This window comes from Catharus ustulatus, chromosome 5 (genome assembly GCF_009819885.2).
Source record: "Catharus ustulatus isolate bCatUst1 chromosome 5, bCatUst1.pri.v2, whole genome shotgun sequence".
Lineage (NCBI taxonomy): Eukaryota > Metazoa > Chordata > Aves > Passeriformes > Turdidae > Catharus > Catharus ustulatus.
Genome location: NC_046225.1, coordinates 63,800,826 through 63,821,894, shown reverse-complemented (window position 1 = coordinate 63,821,894; position 21,069 = coordinate 63,800,826). Strand labels below are relative to the sequence as shown.

General features: G+C 39.6%; 1 protein-coding gene across 5 annotated transcripts in view; it reads left to right on the top strand.

Moving 5' to 3' along the window:
• The window catches only part of PPP2R2C (protein phosphatase 2 regulatory subunit Bgamma), a 194,571-nt gene extending 173,800 nt beyond the window's left edge, over positions 1 to 20,771 (top strand). For all 5 annotated transcript variants that reach the window (XM_033059423.1, XM_033059424.1, XM_033059425.2 and 2 more), the window contains 3 exons: positions 4,788 to 4,957; positions 9,554 to 9,645; positions 17,941 to 20,771. In XM_033059423.1, coding sequence (XP_032915314.1) covers positions 4,788 to 4,957; positions 9,554 to 9,645; positions 17,941 to 18,232 — 554 coding nt within the window. In that variant the 3' untranslated portion in view covers positions 18,233 to 20,771. The remainder of the gene's footprint in view (positions 1 to 4,787; positions 4,958 to 9,553; positions 9,646 to 17,940) is intronic.
• Positions 20,772 to 21,069: the final 298 nt, after the last annotated feature.

Sequence of the window (21,069 nt, the reverse complement as noted above, 5' to 3'; positions counted from 1 at the left end):
ATTTTGTTTAGGTTTTTTATGCTAAGTGATTAAATATATATGATAAAGCAAACTGCAGCTTACCTGGGAATAGTGCTAATTTGACATCTAAAAATATTAGAGTACAGTTAAATAATTTGTTATTTTGGTTACAATATTTTATTTATCATCTATTAGGAAAACATATTGGTTCTTGCTCCTTTTGTTCCTGTGGCTAGTCTGTCAAGACCAATGAAATCCCACACATTTCAAAGTACTCTTTTCCAGTATGTTCTAATCAGGTATTGCAACCATTTTCATTTGAGATCTGGATTTAAATAGGGACTTAGTTTAAATGATAAATTATTTGGCCTGGGACTGAACCTGGTTTGTGTGTTTATCAAATTAAAATCCAGTAAGGGATTACCTGATCCACCACTGGTATTTCCAGGTGCAGTTGAAATTCACTTACTGTTTGTGTACCAGTGTAACCCAGAGGTTTATCTGTAATAAGTTCTTAGTCCAGTCCAGCTGCAGAATGTTCCCTTGCTTATATAATAAAAATGAAAAATTGCTTTCCCTGTCATGTTCCACCAACTTTTTTGGCCCTGGTGTCCACTGTCCTCTCCCTCTCAGTAACCACACTGCCTCTGTTCCCACTGTTGCCAAAGCTGCATCCCTTTGTAGCTGTGACCCTTGAACTGGGACTGGATGATTTTCTATATCCATTAGCTGTCTTCGGAGGGAGGGAGAGATTTATTTCATGGTGCAGGATTTCCAGTGATTTAAATCTAAGTAACAACAAATGCTATAAAATCAGACATTCCTAGGACAGGATACAAACTATAAACAGTATCATCTAAAAAAAAACCCCAAACCAAAAACAAACAAAAAACGCTCCCAACCTTTAATAAATCATTATTTGTTCCTAAGTAGAAAGAAGACAGTTCTATTTCTGCTAGGGGGAATGAGTCTTTAAAGATGTTTATCATTTTATCCTGTGACTGATGGAATTTGTTACAAAATCTATGGAGCAGATTTCTGTTCATCTTCAAGGTTTCCTTCTTGTCATGATTTCAGGATATAGTATACAAAATTCTTTATTCCTCCTGAAATCATCAGTCATGACACTGCTCCCATCATATAAGACAATTTTAGCATTATTTTTAATGTTTTTTAAAGTTCATTTATGCCAGTGAACACCCTGCAACGATTAAAGCTCTTCCCAGCTACTCTTTTAGAATTGAACTTGAAAGTTACTTTGGATTAAACTCTGTTTTTCTTTATTGGATGTATCTTTTCCAATAAATAGCAGTTTCAAGTTGTGGAATCAGGCCCATATTAATGGGAAGTTGAGGTGGCAGCACCTGTGACCCCCAGAGTGCAGATGAAAGCCACAAGGTATTAGTGCACCACACTTCTTTTGGCTACTGCTCTAGGCATCTGCTTTCTTTTGGCCTGTGTCTGGGAAGGAAGCTTTAGATGGACCTATCCACCTACTCTTGCTGTTCCTGACTGTTTTTTAACTTTAGATATCTGCATATATGCATGTCTGCATGATAAACACACACATTAGAGAGGCCATTCCTATCCACTGGAAAAGGAAAGTCTCCATTCTGCATTAGATCAGAGAAATTCACAAGGAAGCAAGGATATTTTTTAGGAGGGATAAGAGTTTGTTTTTCAGCAGATGGTACTTCCTTTTAAGAAAGAAGCAGCATATTTTTATGCTACAGATTTTCTTCAGGATTCAGGAAAACAGCGCTCTGGCAAGTATCCTTCAATGAACCCATCCTTCTCTGCAAAGTCTGGACTTCTCTGAGAAGCTAATGTGATTTTTAACTTTTGAGCTGTGCAGAAAGGAATTGAGTATTTTTATTTCCCTGAGCAGAATTCCCAGTTTACCCATGTATGTGATGGTGGCATAAGGGGCAGGAGCAGTATCTTCCAGGCAGGCTCCTCTGTAAACACTGGCTGTACTTAGAGCTATGCTCTGCTTTTCTCTGTAATCTCATGGTATTTCTCTATGCCAGAGTCCTGCCATCAAGGTCACATTTAAGTCTGAGCAAGCATCACGTGAGAACTCAGTACATCACATCATTTGTGATTCCTAAGTTCATTAGGTAGCTGGACTGGTAACTTTCTGTCTTTCATATAATTAGCACCATCACCATTATCAGGAACAATAGTAATGAAAGTTAAATACCCTTTTTTATGGTGTTTTTTATAAAGAAATTAATGATGAAACTAATTAAAGACTATAATAGAATCTGTAATCCAAAGGCAGTAAAATCCAGATCTAACAAGATTTAGATACAGATAAGTAAGCCAGATTTGAAATCTCGTGTTTTGGGTACTGATTGCTCCTGGGTGCAAGAGCAGCCTCCAAAAGATATAACAGTAATAAACAGAAAACCTCATTTGGAAACCAGGGGCTAGACCCACGTTTTTTCCCTATCAGCGTGGAGAGGTCAGAGCTGAATTTGAATGGCTTGCCTGCAGTCCAAGTCACAAGGTTATCACTTCTCTGCCATTCTGTCTCCAATTACCCCACTTGTGTTAGGCCAACTGAAGGGATATTGTGCTTTTTTGCACTATGTGCATAACCTTATGTTGATGCTAAACCAGAAATAACCAACTCTCTCACCTTCTTTTCCTGAGGCTGCTGCCCTGTGCTGGTTGCTCAGGCAGATTCTGGTAGTTGCTAAGCTTTGTATTTTCACTGGGAGCTGCTCCTTAATTTCCTGTAACAATTTTCCTATGTTGGTTATGCTGACTAGAGGAACTATCTCCAAAGAATTGCTGCTACTAAAATTTCTACTGCTATCTTTCTCTCTATAGTGATACGAGACCTTCATGCCTCTGTTAGTTCCACAGTTAATTAATCTAAGTCTTTCTAATACTTAATACAGTAAGCACAGAAAAGTAATAATTGGGGCAGATAAAGAATGAAAAGGTTTAATCTCATTAATTAATGAAATGCAGAATATTCAGGTACAAATATCACTCCTCTTCTAATCACTGGGAGCTGGATGAGCCCCAAAGAGCCAAGAAAATATATCCAAGATATAAATGAAGGTGTAGTTCAGTTAGAGTGGGTTTTGTTTTTTTCTTTCCTGGTTTTAATAGAAGCTTCACATCATAATTAGGAGGATGAAATTCCTGCCAGCCAAGTCTATAGTTTGGACAGATTAAAGGGAAGAGGTATGAGAAATGATAATTGCTTTGTGCTCATCAGACTTCTCTTGAAAATCTGACAGGATAATTACAAAATACCTGCTTTACACAATGTCTAGGCAAAATTTTAAGGAGCTATTTAAAGTTGTAATTTACAGTCGATCTGAAAAGTTTTTTGCTCTTTTTGAAGTAGTTCATTACCATTCAGATGTGTGGTGCATGTTTAAATATAGACCTTATTCTCATGTGCACGCCTGGCTGCATTCCACTGCCCACCCCCAAAGAAAATTGCCCATAATTGTTTGCATTACCCCACATACTTCACCCACGTACTCACCCTTAACTTTCAGAAGAACGTTATTTCACCTAATGGAAACTAACCTTGTTGCTTCCAACAGTCTGAATCATAGTCGTGGATAAAATAATTGAGAGAGAAATGCTCCAGTGGACTATACAAAAAACTCCATTTTGACTGACAGTAAAAAGTTTTTCTGCTTTCAGCATGCTTTCATGTTTCATCACATGGCTTTCCTTCACCCGCGTTTGAAACTTGAAAATGAAACTCACTAAATTGCCAATTTTCAAAGAATATTCTAGGGTCCCAAAACCCTACGATTTTGCGAGAGTTAAAAGACCCTGAAAGCCCAACTTTCTACTTAAATTCAGCATAGAGGTCAGTTGGATCACAGGGCCACAGATATCTGCAGAAAGACAGCAGAATTGCTCTGGGCACCCCTGAGGTAGGGGTAGAGTCATCCAACATCGTTCTTATGTACAGTTGAATAGGGATGACCAATCTCATAGCTGCAAAAGCTGGATTTTCACATCTGAACATCGTGTAAGCAATGTTTCATGACCTGCTACCTTGTCAGATTGGGATGACCAATCTCATAGCTACAAGAGCTGGATTTTCACATCTGAACATCATGTAAGCAATGTTTCATGACCTGCTGCCTTGTCAGATCACACAGAGCTGCTGACCATCACATTCAGGGAGTTCAGTGCTTTCCAGATCTGTCAGCAATTGCACATCACCTGTAGTTCATGCATCCACATGGTAAACCCCTGTCTATTTTATGCTCACCTCTCAGGAGGAGGTAATTGCAATCTGCAGTTGCTTTGTTGAATTCTCATCTTTAATCTTGGATGCCTTCAGACATGACCAATGAGTAGCCTGCAGCCAGGCCAGCTGGTTCTGGCAAGCAGGACAGGCTTTGAGTAATAACCTCTCCCAGGGATGCCAGGACTGTTGTGCCACCACTTGTACACACATCCCTCTCATGTCACAGGCACACCTGGATTTTGGTTATATCAGGAAATGGGATATGCAGACCTAGAAAGGATGAAGGTATGAAATGCCTTGCTATAGGTATTTGTAATCAACTAACCGGTGTATTTGCATAATTTTCCAAAGTCATGCTTTGAGTCCATAGCTATAACATTAATTATTGTAATGTTTAAAGCTTACAGTTTGTATTTTTATATGAAGCTAAGAGAATCAATTAAATGCTGGATATACAGTTAATTCTATATCATGTTCCTTGGTAGTTTGAATTACATGTTTCACAAGAAATGCACGCTTCAGATTGTACAACAGAGCATTTTTAAATACAATTCTGATTTCTGTCTCTTGCTTTGTTTTCTTCAAACAGTTTATGAAGAACCAGAGGACCCCAGTAACAGATCATTTTTTTCGGAAATTATCTCTTCAGTGTCAGATGTCAAATTCAGTCACAGTGGTAGATACATGCTTACAAGAGATTACCTCACTGTCAAGGTTTGGGATCTGAACATGGAAACAAAGCCTGTAGAAACGTACCAGGTAGGAATCTCCATCTTAAAATGCAACATTATAAAATTATCTCAGTGTTCAAAAACTGGATGCTTCTGTAAACTTCTCATAACCTTATCTGAGAAGCAGCAGCAAGCTTAGAGAATTAATCACGGTGGTTAAAAGCCTCACCGTGGCATCCTTATAGCAGGAAAAGGGCAATTGCAGCATTAGTAAGGAAGTGTAAAGCCTGGGGAGTCAAGGTAGCAATCCCTGTGGATTGGGTTCTTGAAAGAAATTATTATTCTAACAAGAGAAATCATCTCTTCACTTTGGCGTCTGCTTTCAAATGGTGTATTTCACTACTAACATTTAAAAGGAACTGAGGAAGAGATTTTGTGTGTTGCTTAGCACTCTGCTCCTGGTGGGACTGTTGAAAGTTTACACCTTTGTCATTTCACAACTACTTTTTACAATTTGATCTGTGTGTTTCTCCCTTATGCCTAGTTCTAGAAGTGCTCTGTGTTAAACCCTGGCAGCACCGCAGACGCAGCAGCTCACAAATGCCAGGCAGACACATCTGGTTGCCTGAATTCATTGAGATATTATCCAGACAAAATGCCAGTGGCTCCAGCCAGTGCTAAGTTTGTACTCTGACATCTGTTATGTTTGGCAGTAGAGGGCTGAGCTTACTTTTTTTGACTCTGGCTTGAAGAATGAAAATATGTCTGTGACACAGAAACTGCTTGTTATGAAAATGCAGTAAGAAAAAAGCTGTTAAGCTACCTAAAAAAGTGTATGCAAAGTAGGAAAAATGCCATTCATCTGGCTTGTGCTGCTTACTGAGAGACAATCCTGTGACAGTGCTGGATCAGTCACTTGTTTTCTGTGTCTAAATAAGGGCAGGTGGGATACAGTAGTTCACAGTAACTATAATTAAGATTGGTTTTAAAAAACCATGATGAAAATTTGGTAGCATTTCTTGTCAAAACAAACAAAAGTTTCCAGTGTTTTTTTGCTAGCATTTATAGACAGAGTGGGCCCCAGTGCTTTTCAATGCATCCATAACATTTCAGTGGATAGTGTTCACTGCTCAGTGTGTTAATACTGGAAAATTTGAGCTTGTTTACCTTTAAAACTACAGAATTGGGTTTGCTCTTTAAAATGGCAGTGCTTTAAATGCTGAATGTGTTAGAAATGTTCACATGCTGTGAAAATAGAGTGGGAGGGTAAGGGTGAGACTATGTTTTATATAACAGAATAGTATCTTGGGTTTTGGGAACTTAGGTAATATTATTTTATACCTATGCTAATTTAGTGGGCAGCCTAGTCCCTGGGGAGGAAGAGCTGGTCAAGCCAGCCTGTTTTTCTTGATTTTGACACCTGCTTTTATTTCCTCATATAGGTAGCTGTGAAACAAGCTGATCACTTTAAAATTAGTCTGGCGCCCAACAGGAGGGACAATTAAAAAGTTATATTTTTTCATGCTGAGCTGGGGAAAAATAAGTACCGATAATTGCAGTCAGAAGTTTATAGAAAAAAAAACCAAACAAGACCCACAGCAGCAAAACCCCTTATATAATATTAAAAAAATACAGCAAAATATAACAGTGTTCTTAAATCTTTGGATTGCCTTTAATTTTCAAACATTTATCCAGTGCTTTTTAAAGAATAAATATATATATATGTTGCGGGGCATTGCAATAGACTAAAGGAGAATCTGGAACTAGGGGAAGCCAATAGCACAGGATTCCATAGAGTTCACATGATCCGACTGCTCTGAGAACCTTTCATGTTTTTCAGCTGCAGGAAGTAGAGAATTCTGTCCTAAGAAAGAGTGATTTAAAGTACTCTCATAAGTAATTTGTCTCAGAGATATCTCTCTCTCACAAACCTAAATCTCATATATAAACTTGGCAATTTCTCAAAAGGTTTTTTTGGGGTAGGTCACAGGAAGGCAACAAATAAACCTAACATTTTCAGTTATGTATCCACATAATTATGATGACAATACATTATTAAAAGATTAAAAGGTGTTCATTAAAAGATTGGATTTCTCATTTCACTCACTGCATGGTAGCCACTTAGATATTGCCTAGCTGCAATAGTGAGGGTCACAACAGGAGATTGCACACAGAGTTGTGATAAAGAGCAGAGTCCATAACTGTACTGCTTCACTATCAGCTTACAATTTTAATATTAAAAACCCAACAAACAAAAAGGAATTCCTCATACAGATTCTTTTTCATATCCATGCTGTGGCTCAAAGGATGCTGTTGCATAGAGCAGCTGTTACAGCCCTGCTGAACACGTTATCTGCTGACAATGTTTCAACACGATTTTCTCCTGTAAGAAAAAGGGCAGAGTATGGTCACTGGACAGCACTAAAAGAGCAGTGCAGAGCAATGGCCAGTGCTTGAACGCTGCAAGGCAGCCCTGCCTAACAGGTTACTCTCTGAGGGGAGTTACCCTGCAGAAGCCTTAGGAGCAGCAAGGTGAGCACATTCATAGCTGGTAATAGCTTGATCCATTTAGATCCATGTAGCATAGGGATTTGGACCAATGTGTCACTTACCAGTGCAATTCCTGGCTGTGTCTATTCAGTCCCAGTAAAGTCTCTGTGTAGTTGTGTTGCTGTGTTAGTCTGGAGCACAGAATTGCTGGATAATTCCACGAGGGTCAGACCTAAAACATTGCAGTGAAGAAAAGGTAATTAGTGAGGAATTAATTTGGTTTGCTTTCAAGTACTATTGATATGTGTTAAGAACAAGATGTAACAGACAAGGCAAATCTGATTTTACCCTCAGCTGGTGGAGGCAGGTGAATATGCAGTGAAAATTAAGTGTTTCTTCCAGTTTATAAGAGTCTCTCTAAAGGTCTGAATGTGCTCAAATGTGATAATCAAAAGGTCTTGTTCTTTAGAACAAGGTGTTTGTCCAAGACAGTAGGGTCAGTCTGACAGTCTTAACAAGGTAAGACATCTGGGAGAGGAATTGCAAAATCCTTTTTGACAAAGCTGATAGAAAGGCGCAGCTCCAAGCTGTGGACTTGGACACACTTTGCAAAGGGTGTGTACACGGCAGTGGTCATGACAGATGGCTGCTGGAAATGTTAACAAGAGAAAGACCCAGAAATGACAGGCAGGGAGGCAAATACCATCCACTTCCTTCTGCCTTACCCAACCTTTCTATTTCTTCCAAGCGTTGGGAGCTCACGAACATGGCAAAGGAAAGAATTCCAGTTCTGTAACAAATTACACTGCTAACATAAAAAGGTTTTAGGTAAAGAGAAATGAAAAGTATTTAATTACAGAGAGTGTAGGAAACTTCATCAACAGTAAAACAAAATGTGTTCTGACCTGTTGCTCACTGTGATGGTAAATGCATTTAATTGTGATATATTCTGTCTGCCATTTGCCAAGTAATTGCTGTATGAGACTTTATCTGTTAATGAACAGTTTGGTGTTCATTGACTAATGAATACTGATCCATAGCTAAAATTTTTAATTCTTACATTACAATTGTTCTTTGGATACTGCACAATTTGACTATCAAAAATATTTAGTTTAAAGAAAATATAAGGTCATTGTCCCTCATCTGGTCTTGATAGAAGTCATTTTACTAGAATAAATCCTTTTGCCCTCAGGCCAGAGGAGGATGCTGAGCATCCATGAGCAGGAACAATTTCACTGGACTTGCAAGAACCTGTGACTTCAAGACAGCAGAGCTAAATTATACCCCTGGCCCATTGGATTGCTGTATTTCTTCAGGAGTATTTCTACACATCTTTGTTTTACAGTTTCTACAATAGCTAGAAGAAAATATCAGGAGTGGAAGGGCATTAGTAAATTTATTTATGCAGCGATTTTCTACCTTATTATTTCCTTATGGAATAAACCAAATAATCCAGAAGAAAAACTAATCAAATTAAGCAAAAGTCTGAAACAGTTTGCATAAGATCTCTTTATTATAATCTTTGTTCAGCAGAGATGTGTGACCTAGAGGACAGAGATCTGCTGGGTAGTCCCACTTTTCTAGTTAGTAAGTGAGAATTTGCAGTGCTGTTTTTAAGTCTCAGCCAAATCAGGTAAATTCTTGGGCTAAATGAGTGTTCTTATTTGCAACCTGTGCAACTACAGCCTTGTGCTGTATTTGGCTTCTAAATACCTTACAAAAACAAATGTAATACCATAAAGGTTCTTTTATTAGAGCCAAGTTCTTTCTGCCAAAAGTGAGTGCACTTATCTTGGAATATGGCATTTTTGTTACTATTCAAATTAGCTTTCTTGCACATTAATTAGCCCATCTAGGGTATCAGCTGGTGAAATGTCTCTGAGAATTAGGCTAGCACTGAGAAAATCACCCAAGCAGGAAACAAATATGTTGAAGAGGGTGGTCTGCAGCCTGCTGAGGGAAGCGTGTTTCCTGGCTTCCTGCAACAGTAATTCTGTAGCACCTGGTTAATTGGGCTGTGGAAAAGTACAGTTAACTTCTTTGGGATTTAAACACAGTGTCTTCTGCAGAGCTACCAATATGTGCAGCATATTTTGAAAGTAAACAAGGGAGATAACACAGAAAGTGAAGGGCTGGTTGTGGAGTTTCATATTTTCTTGGATTTCAAGAATAACAATTATTTTCTTTAAAACAGGTCCATGATTACCTTAGAAGCAAGTTGTGTTCCCTCTATGAAAACGACTGCATCTTTGACAAGTTTGAATGTGCATGGAATGGGTCAGACAGGTAATCAATCCATCCTTCTGTCATCACTGTCCTCATCTAGCCACACACCTCTCATGTGATGGGGAGCAAACCTGAAGTAGTTACACTACTTTATAATAATGTGGTTATTTTCCACATCAATGTGTGGAATCACAGGCCAGTGTTTGGGTTGATAGAGGATGTTTGGATGTTTGTGCAGTTGTGTCTCTGACTGCCTTAGACATGATGTATCCTTTATAACCTTGGCTCGTGCCTTAAGGGAAAAACCCCTTCAAATTATGCCCATTTTCACCCAAATCATCAATAGGCTGCAGAAGCTACAAAGAATGATGCCAACTCACACAATGCCACCAACACACTAAGGAAACTTAACATGATCCTGTATTTGTACATGATCTGCCTCAGAAATTCAGTTCACTTGCTGGAAATGGGTGTGAGGAAGGACCATCACAGGCACCTACTGATTCTCCACAAACTGCTGCCAAATGACACTTCTGATACCTTCCTCCATCAGAGCAGTCCCTTTCCCTATGCACTGATGGAGAGGTTCTTGTTTCTATCTTGGACATAATATCTTGTTGAACATTTTAGTGAGAAATACTGGCACAAGTCAGAGAGTGTGAGCAAGGATGGAGTGGGCTAACACCCTAATGCTGGCAAATGGTGAAGTACTTTGTGGAGTAGGAATATGGTGCAGGAATAGCTGAGCAGCCAAGAGGACTGGGTTAACAAAAATGGATAAAATCCAAGAGTATAATGCAAGGTGAGGACTTTAGTTAAAAAAAGAGCACAAACCTTCAGCTTATCAGTTGAAAGCAACTCCCAGGGACATTCATATGCTAGGTGACTTTGGAAGGGATTAGCAGTCTGCAAAATGTGTGTGAAAGAGAGCACAGGAGCCAATATTGAGTGACACACAGTGACTCCTGGTTCAGCAGAGTAAGGAGCCAAGAGGCAGAAGTTTGGCACTGAGCCTAGAACTGCTCCTTCAGCTCAGCCTCTCATTTGGAAAACAGCCTGTCTCATTGTATTGAAGCAGGCCTACCCACCCTGGAGTGTCCAAGGACTGTGAAACAGGCAGTCTGAGACATCTGTGAAAGACAAATATCCTTGAATGGGCAAGACTGGGCTATCCAGCAGAGAAAGGAGTAGTGGTGACAATTTTGGGCTCTTATTCAAAAACCATTGAACTGCTTTTACACATTTCCTGTCCCTCATCTCCAAGGTGGATGAACTAATCGAGCAGATGGACAGCTGCTCTAAAGAAGAGTCCAGGACTTTGGTTTTCTTCAGCTTAGCAAAAGAGAAACCATATTTTACTTGCCTGTAGTAAGTATACCAAGGAGATATACATAGGGAGGAAAAGAATCTAGCTAGGAAAAGTGTGAGTGATAATGACACAACAGCAAGCAGGTGTTGAGAGTTATAACCTGGAAATTAGAGATAGCTTATACCTGTCCAAACAGTGACAAGCTGTCTTCCCATCCTGAGTGGTGGACATACAAGAAATCCAACTGCTGGTGGTGCTCAGGAAATTTGTGAAAGCAGTTATGTGCAACATTGGTTAAAATTACGAGTCTGAACTTGGAAGTGCAGAACAAATTCTCTTCTAGTCCTGTGTTCTACAAATGCTGATCAAGGATTATGCTGTACACTGGGTTAAGGGCACCTTCTCTTTGAACTACTTTCCTTTGCTCAGTTCCTCTACCTGCCCAATGGAAAGATACTGGCTTTGCTAAAAAATGAAACTTTTACCTTGTATCATTCATTATGCAAACGAAAATACATATATTTTCCATTATCTCTATTGCCTACATGACAGAGGGATGTGTTTTTTGACAAGAATTAACTCAGCATTGAGTATCCCCTGTGATATCAACTGCTGGTCATTTAAAATTACATACATGGACCACACTGGTCAAAATACTTCCCAGATTGCTGTCATTGCAACTTGGGCACCAGCTGTTGTGGCTTTGGTATTGTCAAAGATTGGGAATGACTCACAGAAAGTTTAGTGGAAGATCCAGGTTTTGGGGCTTTTCTCTGAAACTCCCAAACCAATGCATGAATGGTTGTTTTAGCAGAGGGTTTTCTCCATGTGGTTACAGGTTGAGTTTGGCCCTACTAGAAACATGAAATTCAAAATACAAAATTTATTGGAAGATAGACTGTGTTGATTTCTGCCTAAGTCTGGCACAGAACAACAGTGCATTCAAATCATGTAGATATTGGGAGACTTTGAAAAAGATCCAGGACTTTTCAGGTATTTTCAAACTGTTTTGCTAATTCTTGATGGGAATTCCTAGTGCATTTTACAGGATGGGCAGCCACTTGCTCCCAGGTCTAGAGTCTCTCTCCTCTTGCCAGATGAAGTGCTGCTGTCTCATTAGTGTGGTGAGACCACTCTCTGGATAGCTGCCTGGTAGTAATGGAATTCTTGTTCAATATCAGGGCTTAAAGTGAGTGTAATATTTTCATTCCTACTTGACAGATCAGAAAGATCAATTCAGGGAGTAATTATTAAGTGGGAGCATTAGATTGTGAGGGCTTCATTTATTGTACTGCCCAGACACTGAGGCATTATTAGTCATGCACAATTACCAAACCCGTCACTAAACACAATGTGCTGCTCTTGATTGTAAGAAACTCTCGAGTAGAGGAGTTGAAAACATTTGATATAAGAAAAGGGCTCTCTTTAATGTAGTTATTTCTTTTTAGGAGTCAAATGCATCAGAACTGGTGCTCATGTTTTGTTCACTCCTCTGAGCTCCTTGCTTTATGAATATGACAAGTATTGCTATGCATTACCAGAATGTTTTTTTATTGGAGGATGATAATTCAAATAATTTAAATAATATGTAGTAGATGCCTCTTAAAAAACAGTTCATTTGAACAGTAAGGTCACTTAATTTGAGTTTCTTGGTATGCTGTTTTAAAAAAAGGACTATTACTGAAGGTAAAAATTGCATATTGACAATTGTACTCCAAAGAGATGCTGCAGTGTTTAGATTATTAATCCATCTTCAAAACAGTAAAACTGCAGTTCTAAACATATTTTTTTTATCTTTTGCGGACTTCAAAACTGTAACGACAATTTATAGTGACAGGATTGTTCAGTTAAAAATTAAAGTGTGTTTATTATTTAGGTGAAAATACTTTTTATTAAGTTTTGTCATTACTAAGAAGTTAATCTAGGGTATGATAGAACCTGATGGTGAGGCTGTTCACAAAAATAATCAGCATACATGAGCTCTGATTAGAACGTGATTGATGCTCAGTTACGCCAATGAACAGGAACTAATACAATCAGACAGAGCCCATCTCATTTGCTGAAGAGCACATTAATCACAATGTACTTTGGCAACAGTGGTCAGGGGAGGGAGCCGAGCAGGGGTCTTACACTAATTCATCCAGATGAGCATGTATTATCTGTAGTTGAGTATATTACACAAAAATCATGCTATCTTTATTGTATATACATCATTACATGACTGTGTAGAATAGGTGAGCTCTACTTACACAGCAATTTAATTTAGCTCTTCCATTCACATCCAAAGTCAAGTCTTTTAATAATGACCTGGAGGACAACGTTTTCTTCGCACTGTCAGCAGCTTTCAGTTTTATCTTAAAAAAATAAGCTCTTTGTAGCTTTTTGTAAGGTAAAGAAGCCAGAAAAAAAAACCCAACCAAAACCTAATTCTACATGATAGCAAGTGAATACCTTAGTTAACTTTTTTTTTTTTTTTTTAAGATTTCAAATGAATGGGTAGATGGGACCCCTGCCAGGGAGATTTCTAAATACCATCATGATAAGTGATATGCTGCAAGCAGATGAGGGAAGTCACATACAACTGTTCAGTCAGTCCTTTCCTACTGAACTGTCATTCATCCCCCTGAATATCCATCAACCTTCACTCTAATCAGGAGGAACTGGCAGATCCCATTGGATGAGATGTTAGGAGTCTATTCCTGTCTGGCAGCACAACCCATGCTGGAGAGCTAGAAGACATCATTTTGTTCTCAAAGCTTGGCATGTCAAATATTAGCTTGGAAGTACTTGGGGATCCCTTGTTCTTATTCCCACTCTTGTGCCAGCCAGCTATACCAGGCTGCCACAAACCTACAGGTTTAAATAAATTCCTTCTTTGTGGTGTGACTTTACACAGCACAGCATAAAGGAAAATTTCCCAGTATTTCAGGAGTTTCTCATTGCTTGCAACAATGCTTCCTTCTTTCCTTTTACTATAATAAGTCTCCCTTTTTATTCCTATGAAAAACGTTGCTTAAAGCATTTTTCTGGAATCAACCCTTTCTTTCACTGGGTCGGCTTGTCATGAAACCAGATCTGGTGGGCCTTACACATTAATCCTGGGAGGCTGCAGATGTTCTCTTTGATACCCCAAATCTTCAGGGCAATCCCTGACATCCAGGAATGCAGCTGAATGGAGCTATTTTGATGAAAGCTGTTGTGTGCAAGGATGGTTGCAACATGGATAACATTTAAGAAATTGGCTTGAAGAATGGGAATAAAACATTGGAGAAATACAGAGATGTGCCAATTCTTAGTGACTGCCATGTTTGATGAAATCTCATTGCCTAAAAAATATTGTGGAATATCTCATTGCAGATTAGTAAAATGGTTAAAATCCTATTCAGGTGTCTTTGGAGTTGGTGAAGGAGAGAATTTGTTGGCCATCTAAGAGAAGCAGAACTTTTTAGTGGGGAAAATCCCATACTGAAGCATTTCATTTAACAAAGTCACTACCAAAACCAAAATATCGAGACTCAGGTGCTTAAAAGTATTAAGATAATTAAAGATGCCGAAGCCATCAGTAGTTGAGAGGTTGCTTCTGTAGACCCTGAAACTCTGGCCCTAAATTAAACATCAGTGGTACAATGCTGGTGTCATATTTAATAAAATTATTATCCATAGGTAAACATCTGCTCCTTTTGAGTATTGCTGTTAAAATGCAAACAGGAAGAACCTTTTTTTCTCTCAAATCCTTTCTTTCAGACAATTTTGCGTATTGAAAACTTATTTTTAGAAAATACAGCCCTGGCTGGGCTGCAGAGGGTGAAATGTAGGTAGTGGTGGTCATGCTGTATCCTTTGGGGTTTTCCCTGCTTTTTTGTTTGTTTGGTTTGGGGGGTTTATTTGGGAGGAGATGGGGCGTGGTGTTGTTTTATTTGGGCTTTTTTTGTAATGATGCTGCCTGTAGCTGTGGTGCTCAGAGCTGGTGCAGTCAGGCTGCAGCTTTGCTCCAGCCTGAGCTATCAGTGCACTGCTCCTCGGGGTGCGCTGCAGCGTGTTCTGCGTCCTGGATACTCTGCATGGCAGAGATGGTGGTACCTCTGACCTTGTGTAGCACAACTTGTAAACCTGCCTTCTAAGGAAAAGTAAAGGTGGTTGGACAGAGCTTTTCTGGGCTGCTGCCTTACACACCTATGAAGTAGTTTGGGCTGTTTTGATGAGGAGCTTCTTGAACCAGCCTGTCCTGCAAGGGTTTTGTGCAAGCCCTTGTTATAACACTGCTGTGCAGAGCAATGTCTGGGAATACAGAACAGACTCTTCCTACATTGAGCTACATTTTATATTCTACTATTTTTTAAAAAAATCTCCTTATCACATAGACTCCATTATTGTACATAGTGTTTTCCTGAACATGAAAAAATTGCAGGTTTGCATCTAGTTTTCACTCTCTTTTATTACTTTAAGCAGCAGGTAAGGTTATAATCCATCTGTGTTTGTGACCTTGAAGAATGGGCACTTTCTCATTTACATAATGCTGTTTTTTACTGAGCCATTAAACTGCAGAAAAATAGGGCCAGCATGAGAAGTAGTCGTCTACATATGTTAAAAAAATAACCGCGGTAAATCCAACTGAAGAAAGCAGACTTTTAAAAATATGCGAGAGTTCAAGAAATTAAAAAGCAAATGGACCATAAAGGCAGTTTTACTGCAAGCAAAACCTTCTAAAATAAGACCTTTAACTAACACCTCTCTCTGCATTTGGTGCACTGGTACTCTGCCAGCATGAGAACTGCTTCTCTGACAGTTCCCCCTGCCATCAGGAGGGATGCTCCTCTTTGCCCTGGGAGCCACAGCTCTGCAGCCCCTGGCACAGGGCTGCCCCAGTGTTATGAACCCATTTCAAAATTTTGCCTGGGGGAAAATATGCAGATGGACTGTTTGCATCACAAATTGTGTATGTTAGTGCTGAGATATGAAACAACCTCGACTTTTTCGTGTTGCGAATAACCATTACAGCAGGAGCTGTAATGACAAGACATGGTGATTTGGAAGGAATGAAACATTTGATTTACTGCTGTTGATTCAATTTCTGAAATGGGCACTAATCTTGATCAATAGGCTTTCTGCAGCTTCTGGGATACATTTTATCAAGCTGTCACACTGACTCCTGTTTTTTAGCTTGTGAGGTTGTTAACTTGTGCCTTGCTAGGCAGGATTGTGCCAGGCCTATTGCAGGTGCAGAAGGAAAGGGAAACCTCTCTGCAGGCAACCAGTGGGGCTGTGTGTGCACTCCCTGTGCAGCGAGCTGCCTGCACACCTCCAGGGAGCTCCTTCATGACTGGGGGCTCTGGGTGAGCTCTTACCAAGGGCAGTGTGTGCTGTGTCTCTGCACTGTGCTGTTTGCAGCAGTTCCCTTTGGCACTGCAGGAGCTGCACAGAGCTCAGTGTGGGATCAGCTGCCATCAGGCTGCAGGATCAGCAGGCATGGAAGCAGCGTGGAACTGGATGATTCCCAGTGTACAGACCCAGCTCACCCACTCTGGTCACCCTGCAGCAGCTCTGGAGCCTGCACTGCTCCCAGTCCCCAGCTGCAGTCACAGCACACATTTGTGCTTTTCCAGTATCCCATTCATTTGTATTACAGTCGCTCCTAATGGCCCCAAATCAGATGAAGGCAGCTCTGGCTGGAGGCTGTGCACACACTGTAAGGCACTCCTGAATCCAGGAGCATCTAATCTAATCAGCTAGTGAGTGTCTGTATGGTGGAGTATTGTGCCTGTGAGTTCTCCTATATTCTCCCATATGCTCCATGTTTCCCTGGCCAGTCTGCTGCTCATCACAGATCACCCCTCAACAGCAAAGTGTGAAAGCAGCTGTCATGTGAGATGGAGGTTTGTTTATTAATGCCACGCACGTCAAATATGTTCTTTTGGGCTCTATTAGAAAGGCAAATAGTTCCTGATTGCCTGAGTCTTAAAACTGTACAGCTTTTCCTGTGGAGACCTGACCATTTGGGGTGGATTCCCTCTTACAGAATGGAATTTTAGAAAAAATTTGTTTGGGGTTGAGATAGGAGAATAGAGAACAGCCCTGATTTCATATGTGGAAAAAGTTCACAGGGGATGAGCTTTCAGACAAGGCTCTGAAACCCATGATTATGCTAATCCAATAACCTGAGGGCCATGGATGAAATCCTGAATTCATTAAAGTTAGTGACAAAATATCCTTCCCTCGGGACTAGGGGAATGAAGCAACTGGCAATCCATTATTTCAAACTGCAAGCTGATTAATGAGGTAATTTTTATACAGATCGAGGTATGTTTTCTGTCCCTTTCTCCCAGACCCAGAAATATATCCTGACTTTATGTTTCATTCAAACTTCATATAAGAGATGCCAGAATCCTGAAACCAGTATGTTTATTTCTAAGAAGCATCATAGATACAAATTTTAATGATGCCTGGACTTGCAAGATCTGTGGCTTCAGCAAGGAAAAGGGTTTCATCTGCAAAGAATTTACATGTGCAAATTCAGTGTGATTTTTCAGAACATTTTAAAACACCCTTCTTCAAAATACTCTCTAAAATATATAATTATGTACTAAACCTTACCATTGTACCAAAAGATATGAAATATGTGGGAATTTTTTAGACTATTTCTGGAATCATGGTAAAACTCAGTGTCATTAAAGGTAAGTTCCAGAGAAATGGAAAAAGCCTGAAATGTATGATTCTTAAGCAATTGTAAAAAGCTGGAGGGTTATTAAAAATAGCTTGTTAAAATGTTGGTTTTATTATCTTGTGATGCAATTCTCAAGATGTCAGGGAGCAGACATAATTTGAGGTAACTGTAATTTTCATTGAATTATATGGAAGGGAGGCAGTGGTAGAGGAAAACTATTCACTCTGGGGAGTGCTGGGGTTTTCCCGGGATTTTTTCTTTCTCTTTCCCATCTGAAACCAGAAGACAGCTAACTCGAAGGTCAAACTTGGCTGTCCTGACCCAGTCGTGTTGGTAGGCTTTGCACGAGCTGCTGTTTAACTGCCTTTGTTGTGTCTCTCTGCAGTGTGATAATGACAGGCGCGTATAACAACTTTTTTCGGATGTTTGACCGCAACACCAAGCGGGATGTGACCCTGGAGGCCTCCCGGGAGAGCAGTAAACCACGAGCCATTCTTAAGCCCCGGAGAGTCTGCGTTGGAGGCAAACGGAGGAAAGATGACATCAGTGTTGACAGTTTGGACTTTACTAAGAAGATCTTGCACACAGCATGGCACCCAACCGAGAACATCATTGCTATAGCAGCGACAAACAATCTGTACATATTTCAGGATAAAGTGAACTCAGAAATGCACTAGATTTATCAATATCCCTCTATATTTACAAACCAGCCTCTTGAGAGTTGTTGAAGGATGTGATCTTCACAAAAGTTATGGCTTCTGTGGTGGGATTTGTAGGTTGCATCCTTTCATCCCTCAGCCTGTATCATTATTGGTGGCAAGCCAATTATTTTCCATCACTGCAACTGTATGAGTAAAAGGCACGAGTGCAAATCCAGTACTGTGGTCTGTATTGGTTCCTTTAAACAAACAGGGATATTTATTCAATTTAGGAGTATTCCTGAGAGGGGCTGAGGCTCCCCAACTCCTGTCCATCCTTTCAGGGGTCTCAGTGGTTTGCAGGACTGTGGTGTTCTGGTGCCCTTCCTGCTTTTGCAGTGCACAGCATTTACCACATTATTAGAGCTTTTTGCCTCAATCCCTTGATTGGTTTTTTTCCCAGTGCTGTTTTCCTGTCTTTCGGTTAAGCCTAGCCTGTTTAAAAGAATGAGTATCCACATCCCTTTAGAGCATGAGGCACATTGGATGGACTTCATGAGAGTTAGAGCTGGAAGCAGAATCCCTGCTGGTGAAAAGCTGCCCCATCTCACCCATCCCATTCCCTTCATTACAATACCCTCTTTATTTATTTATTTATTTATTTATCCCATTGTGCTTCACCTTCCCAAGTGATTAAGTGACAGACTGGTATAGTTACTCAGCCAGCTTATTTTAAGAAGTCTATTCTCCATGGTTCTCTTTGCCCTGTTTAAAACAATAAGCAGCATCTTTATTGTGTGAAGACTATTAAAAATGTTGGCATTGCAGCTCTGGAGGGACTGGCTTGTCATACACAGCCTGGCAATTCACACACAAACCCGTGCTACCATTTGGGGTTGGAGTTCTGGAAACCTTGGCTAGAAATGCTCTCCTTGAAGGCAGCAACCAACTGGAGTGGGAACAAAGTTACATCCCTGCTAGACATTTGATAAAGTCCCTTGTTTGTTGTTTGCAGAATAGTTATGTTAACCCTGGCCTTTGGGGAGTACAGGCAATGCCTGGTATCTGTAACTGTGAAAAGAATGGTACTGCAAGAGGCAGCACCACCAAGTGAATTTTAACACTTTTAAATGAGGCCACTTCTGGGAGACAAAGTTAGTCCTGGAGAAACATGAAAATTTGAAAAATCCAAACCTAACAAAACCTTCCTCCACAGAAATGCTGTTAGATCTATCTCTGTTCTGTAATGATGAGTGACATAAACGGAAAAGGAAAGTGCTCACAAAGTAGGGCATGCAGGAATGGTATGGGAATGGTGCAGTGGGCAGGAAGTCTTCTTAATCCAGGAAAAGAGAGTTCTGCTACACCCTTAATAGCTCTGGCAGAAAATTCAGTATCCCAAAGGATTCCTACTCTAACCGTGAATAAAAGAGCACAACTCACATAACCTGTTAATCCACCCAAATTAAAACTCCTCAGAAAAAAAAAGTCTTTAAGCCATTATGCACTGATTTCTTGGTAAGTGGAGAATGTACTGATGAAGGGATCTGCATGCTTTTGTATTTTGGTTTGGGGGAAGGGTGGGTGAAAATCTGCTTACAAGAAATAAAAAAAAAAAAAAGTCTAGAATTTTTGTAGGACATCTCAACACCACACCTGAAATCTGTCTGTTTGAAGTTTTCTAGATCGATGCTGTATATTTTGTGTGTAGAAGCACAAACACATGTGCACCGATTTCCAGCCACACTAAACACATACGGTATGAAATGTGTAGGGTGATTTTAAAGGGAACAAAGAATGTTTGTTTATAAAATACTGTATGCTGTAGCAGGCATGGACAGTATATGTACATATTTATTCTAATGAAGTTTAACAAAATTGCCTTTTCTTTTTTCCTTGTAAAAAGGTTTAAGAGTGTGGTAAATTGTATAGAGAACTTGTTAATGCCAAACTACTGCTTCAAGGGTGTCATACAATTTCTTTGACTTTTGGCCCCCTCCATTAACTTTGCAGCTCAAAAAGAAAAAAAAAACGCTATCAGTTCATATTGGCATTTACAGCTAGAAATACTGTAAAACATATATTTAGCTTTTAACATTCTCAAGTAAGATTCTATAGATAACTTATTATAAAGCAGATCTTAATGCAAACCATGTTTTTTTTAATTTGAAGTACCTTACTCTGTTACAGCTTTGGGTACCAAAAAGAACATGTTAAAATTAAATAAACAAATATATCTTTGGAGCTTTATAAAACTAATGAAATACCCAACCAAAATACCATGAAGTAATTATAGAGGAAATAAATAGAAACCTTTCAAAGACCAGTATTCCATTCCTATCTTTGACATCACTGTTACAAATCAGTTTCCTGGTTTCTTGAATGTATGGAAAGTTAACATCGTCATTGTGAACGTTTCCAACTTTCTTTCTCTTTTTAGTTTGAGCTTTCAGTGGTGTAGAGTAAGTAATGGTAAAGTTGGTAAATCTGATTGTTTTTGAAGCTGTTGTTCATGGCTGCAATTTTTGTGTTGCACAAATTAGCTAACTGTTGTTGAATAAAAATATAAATATGTTAATACCAGCTTTTTCAATAAAACTACAACCAAAAAAGGCATAAATAGATGACCTCAAGGCACAGCTTATTTTTAAGCTAGGCAAGAAAGAGTTGTTTTAGCTCCTTTTATGGAGGAGGAAGAGTCACAGGGATCAGGACTCAGAGGGCAAGCTACTGTGGGAACCTCAAGTGTTGTGGCAGGTGGAGGAGGGAACACATGCCATGAGTGGGATTAGGGTGTTGTATGATGAAGAGTGTGGGCAGGGTAGCAGAGCTGGAGACATGCTTTAGGTTCAGTCTCAGGACCAGCTTTTTCTTTT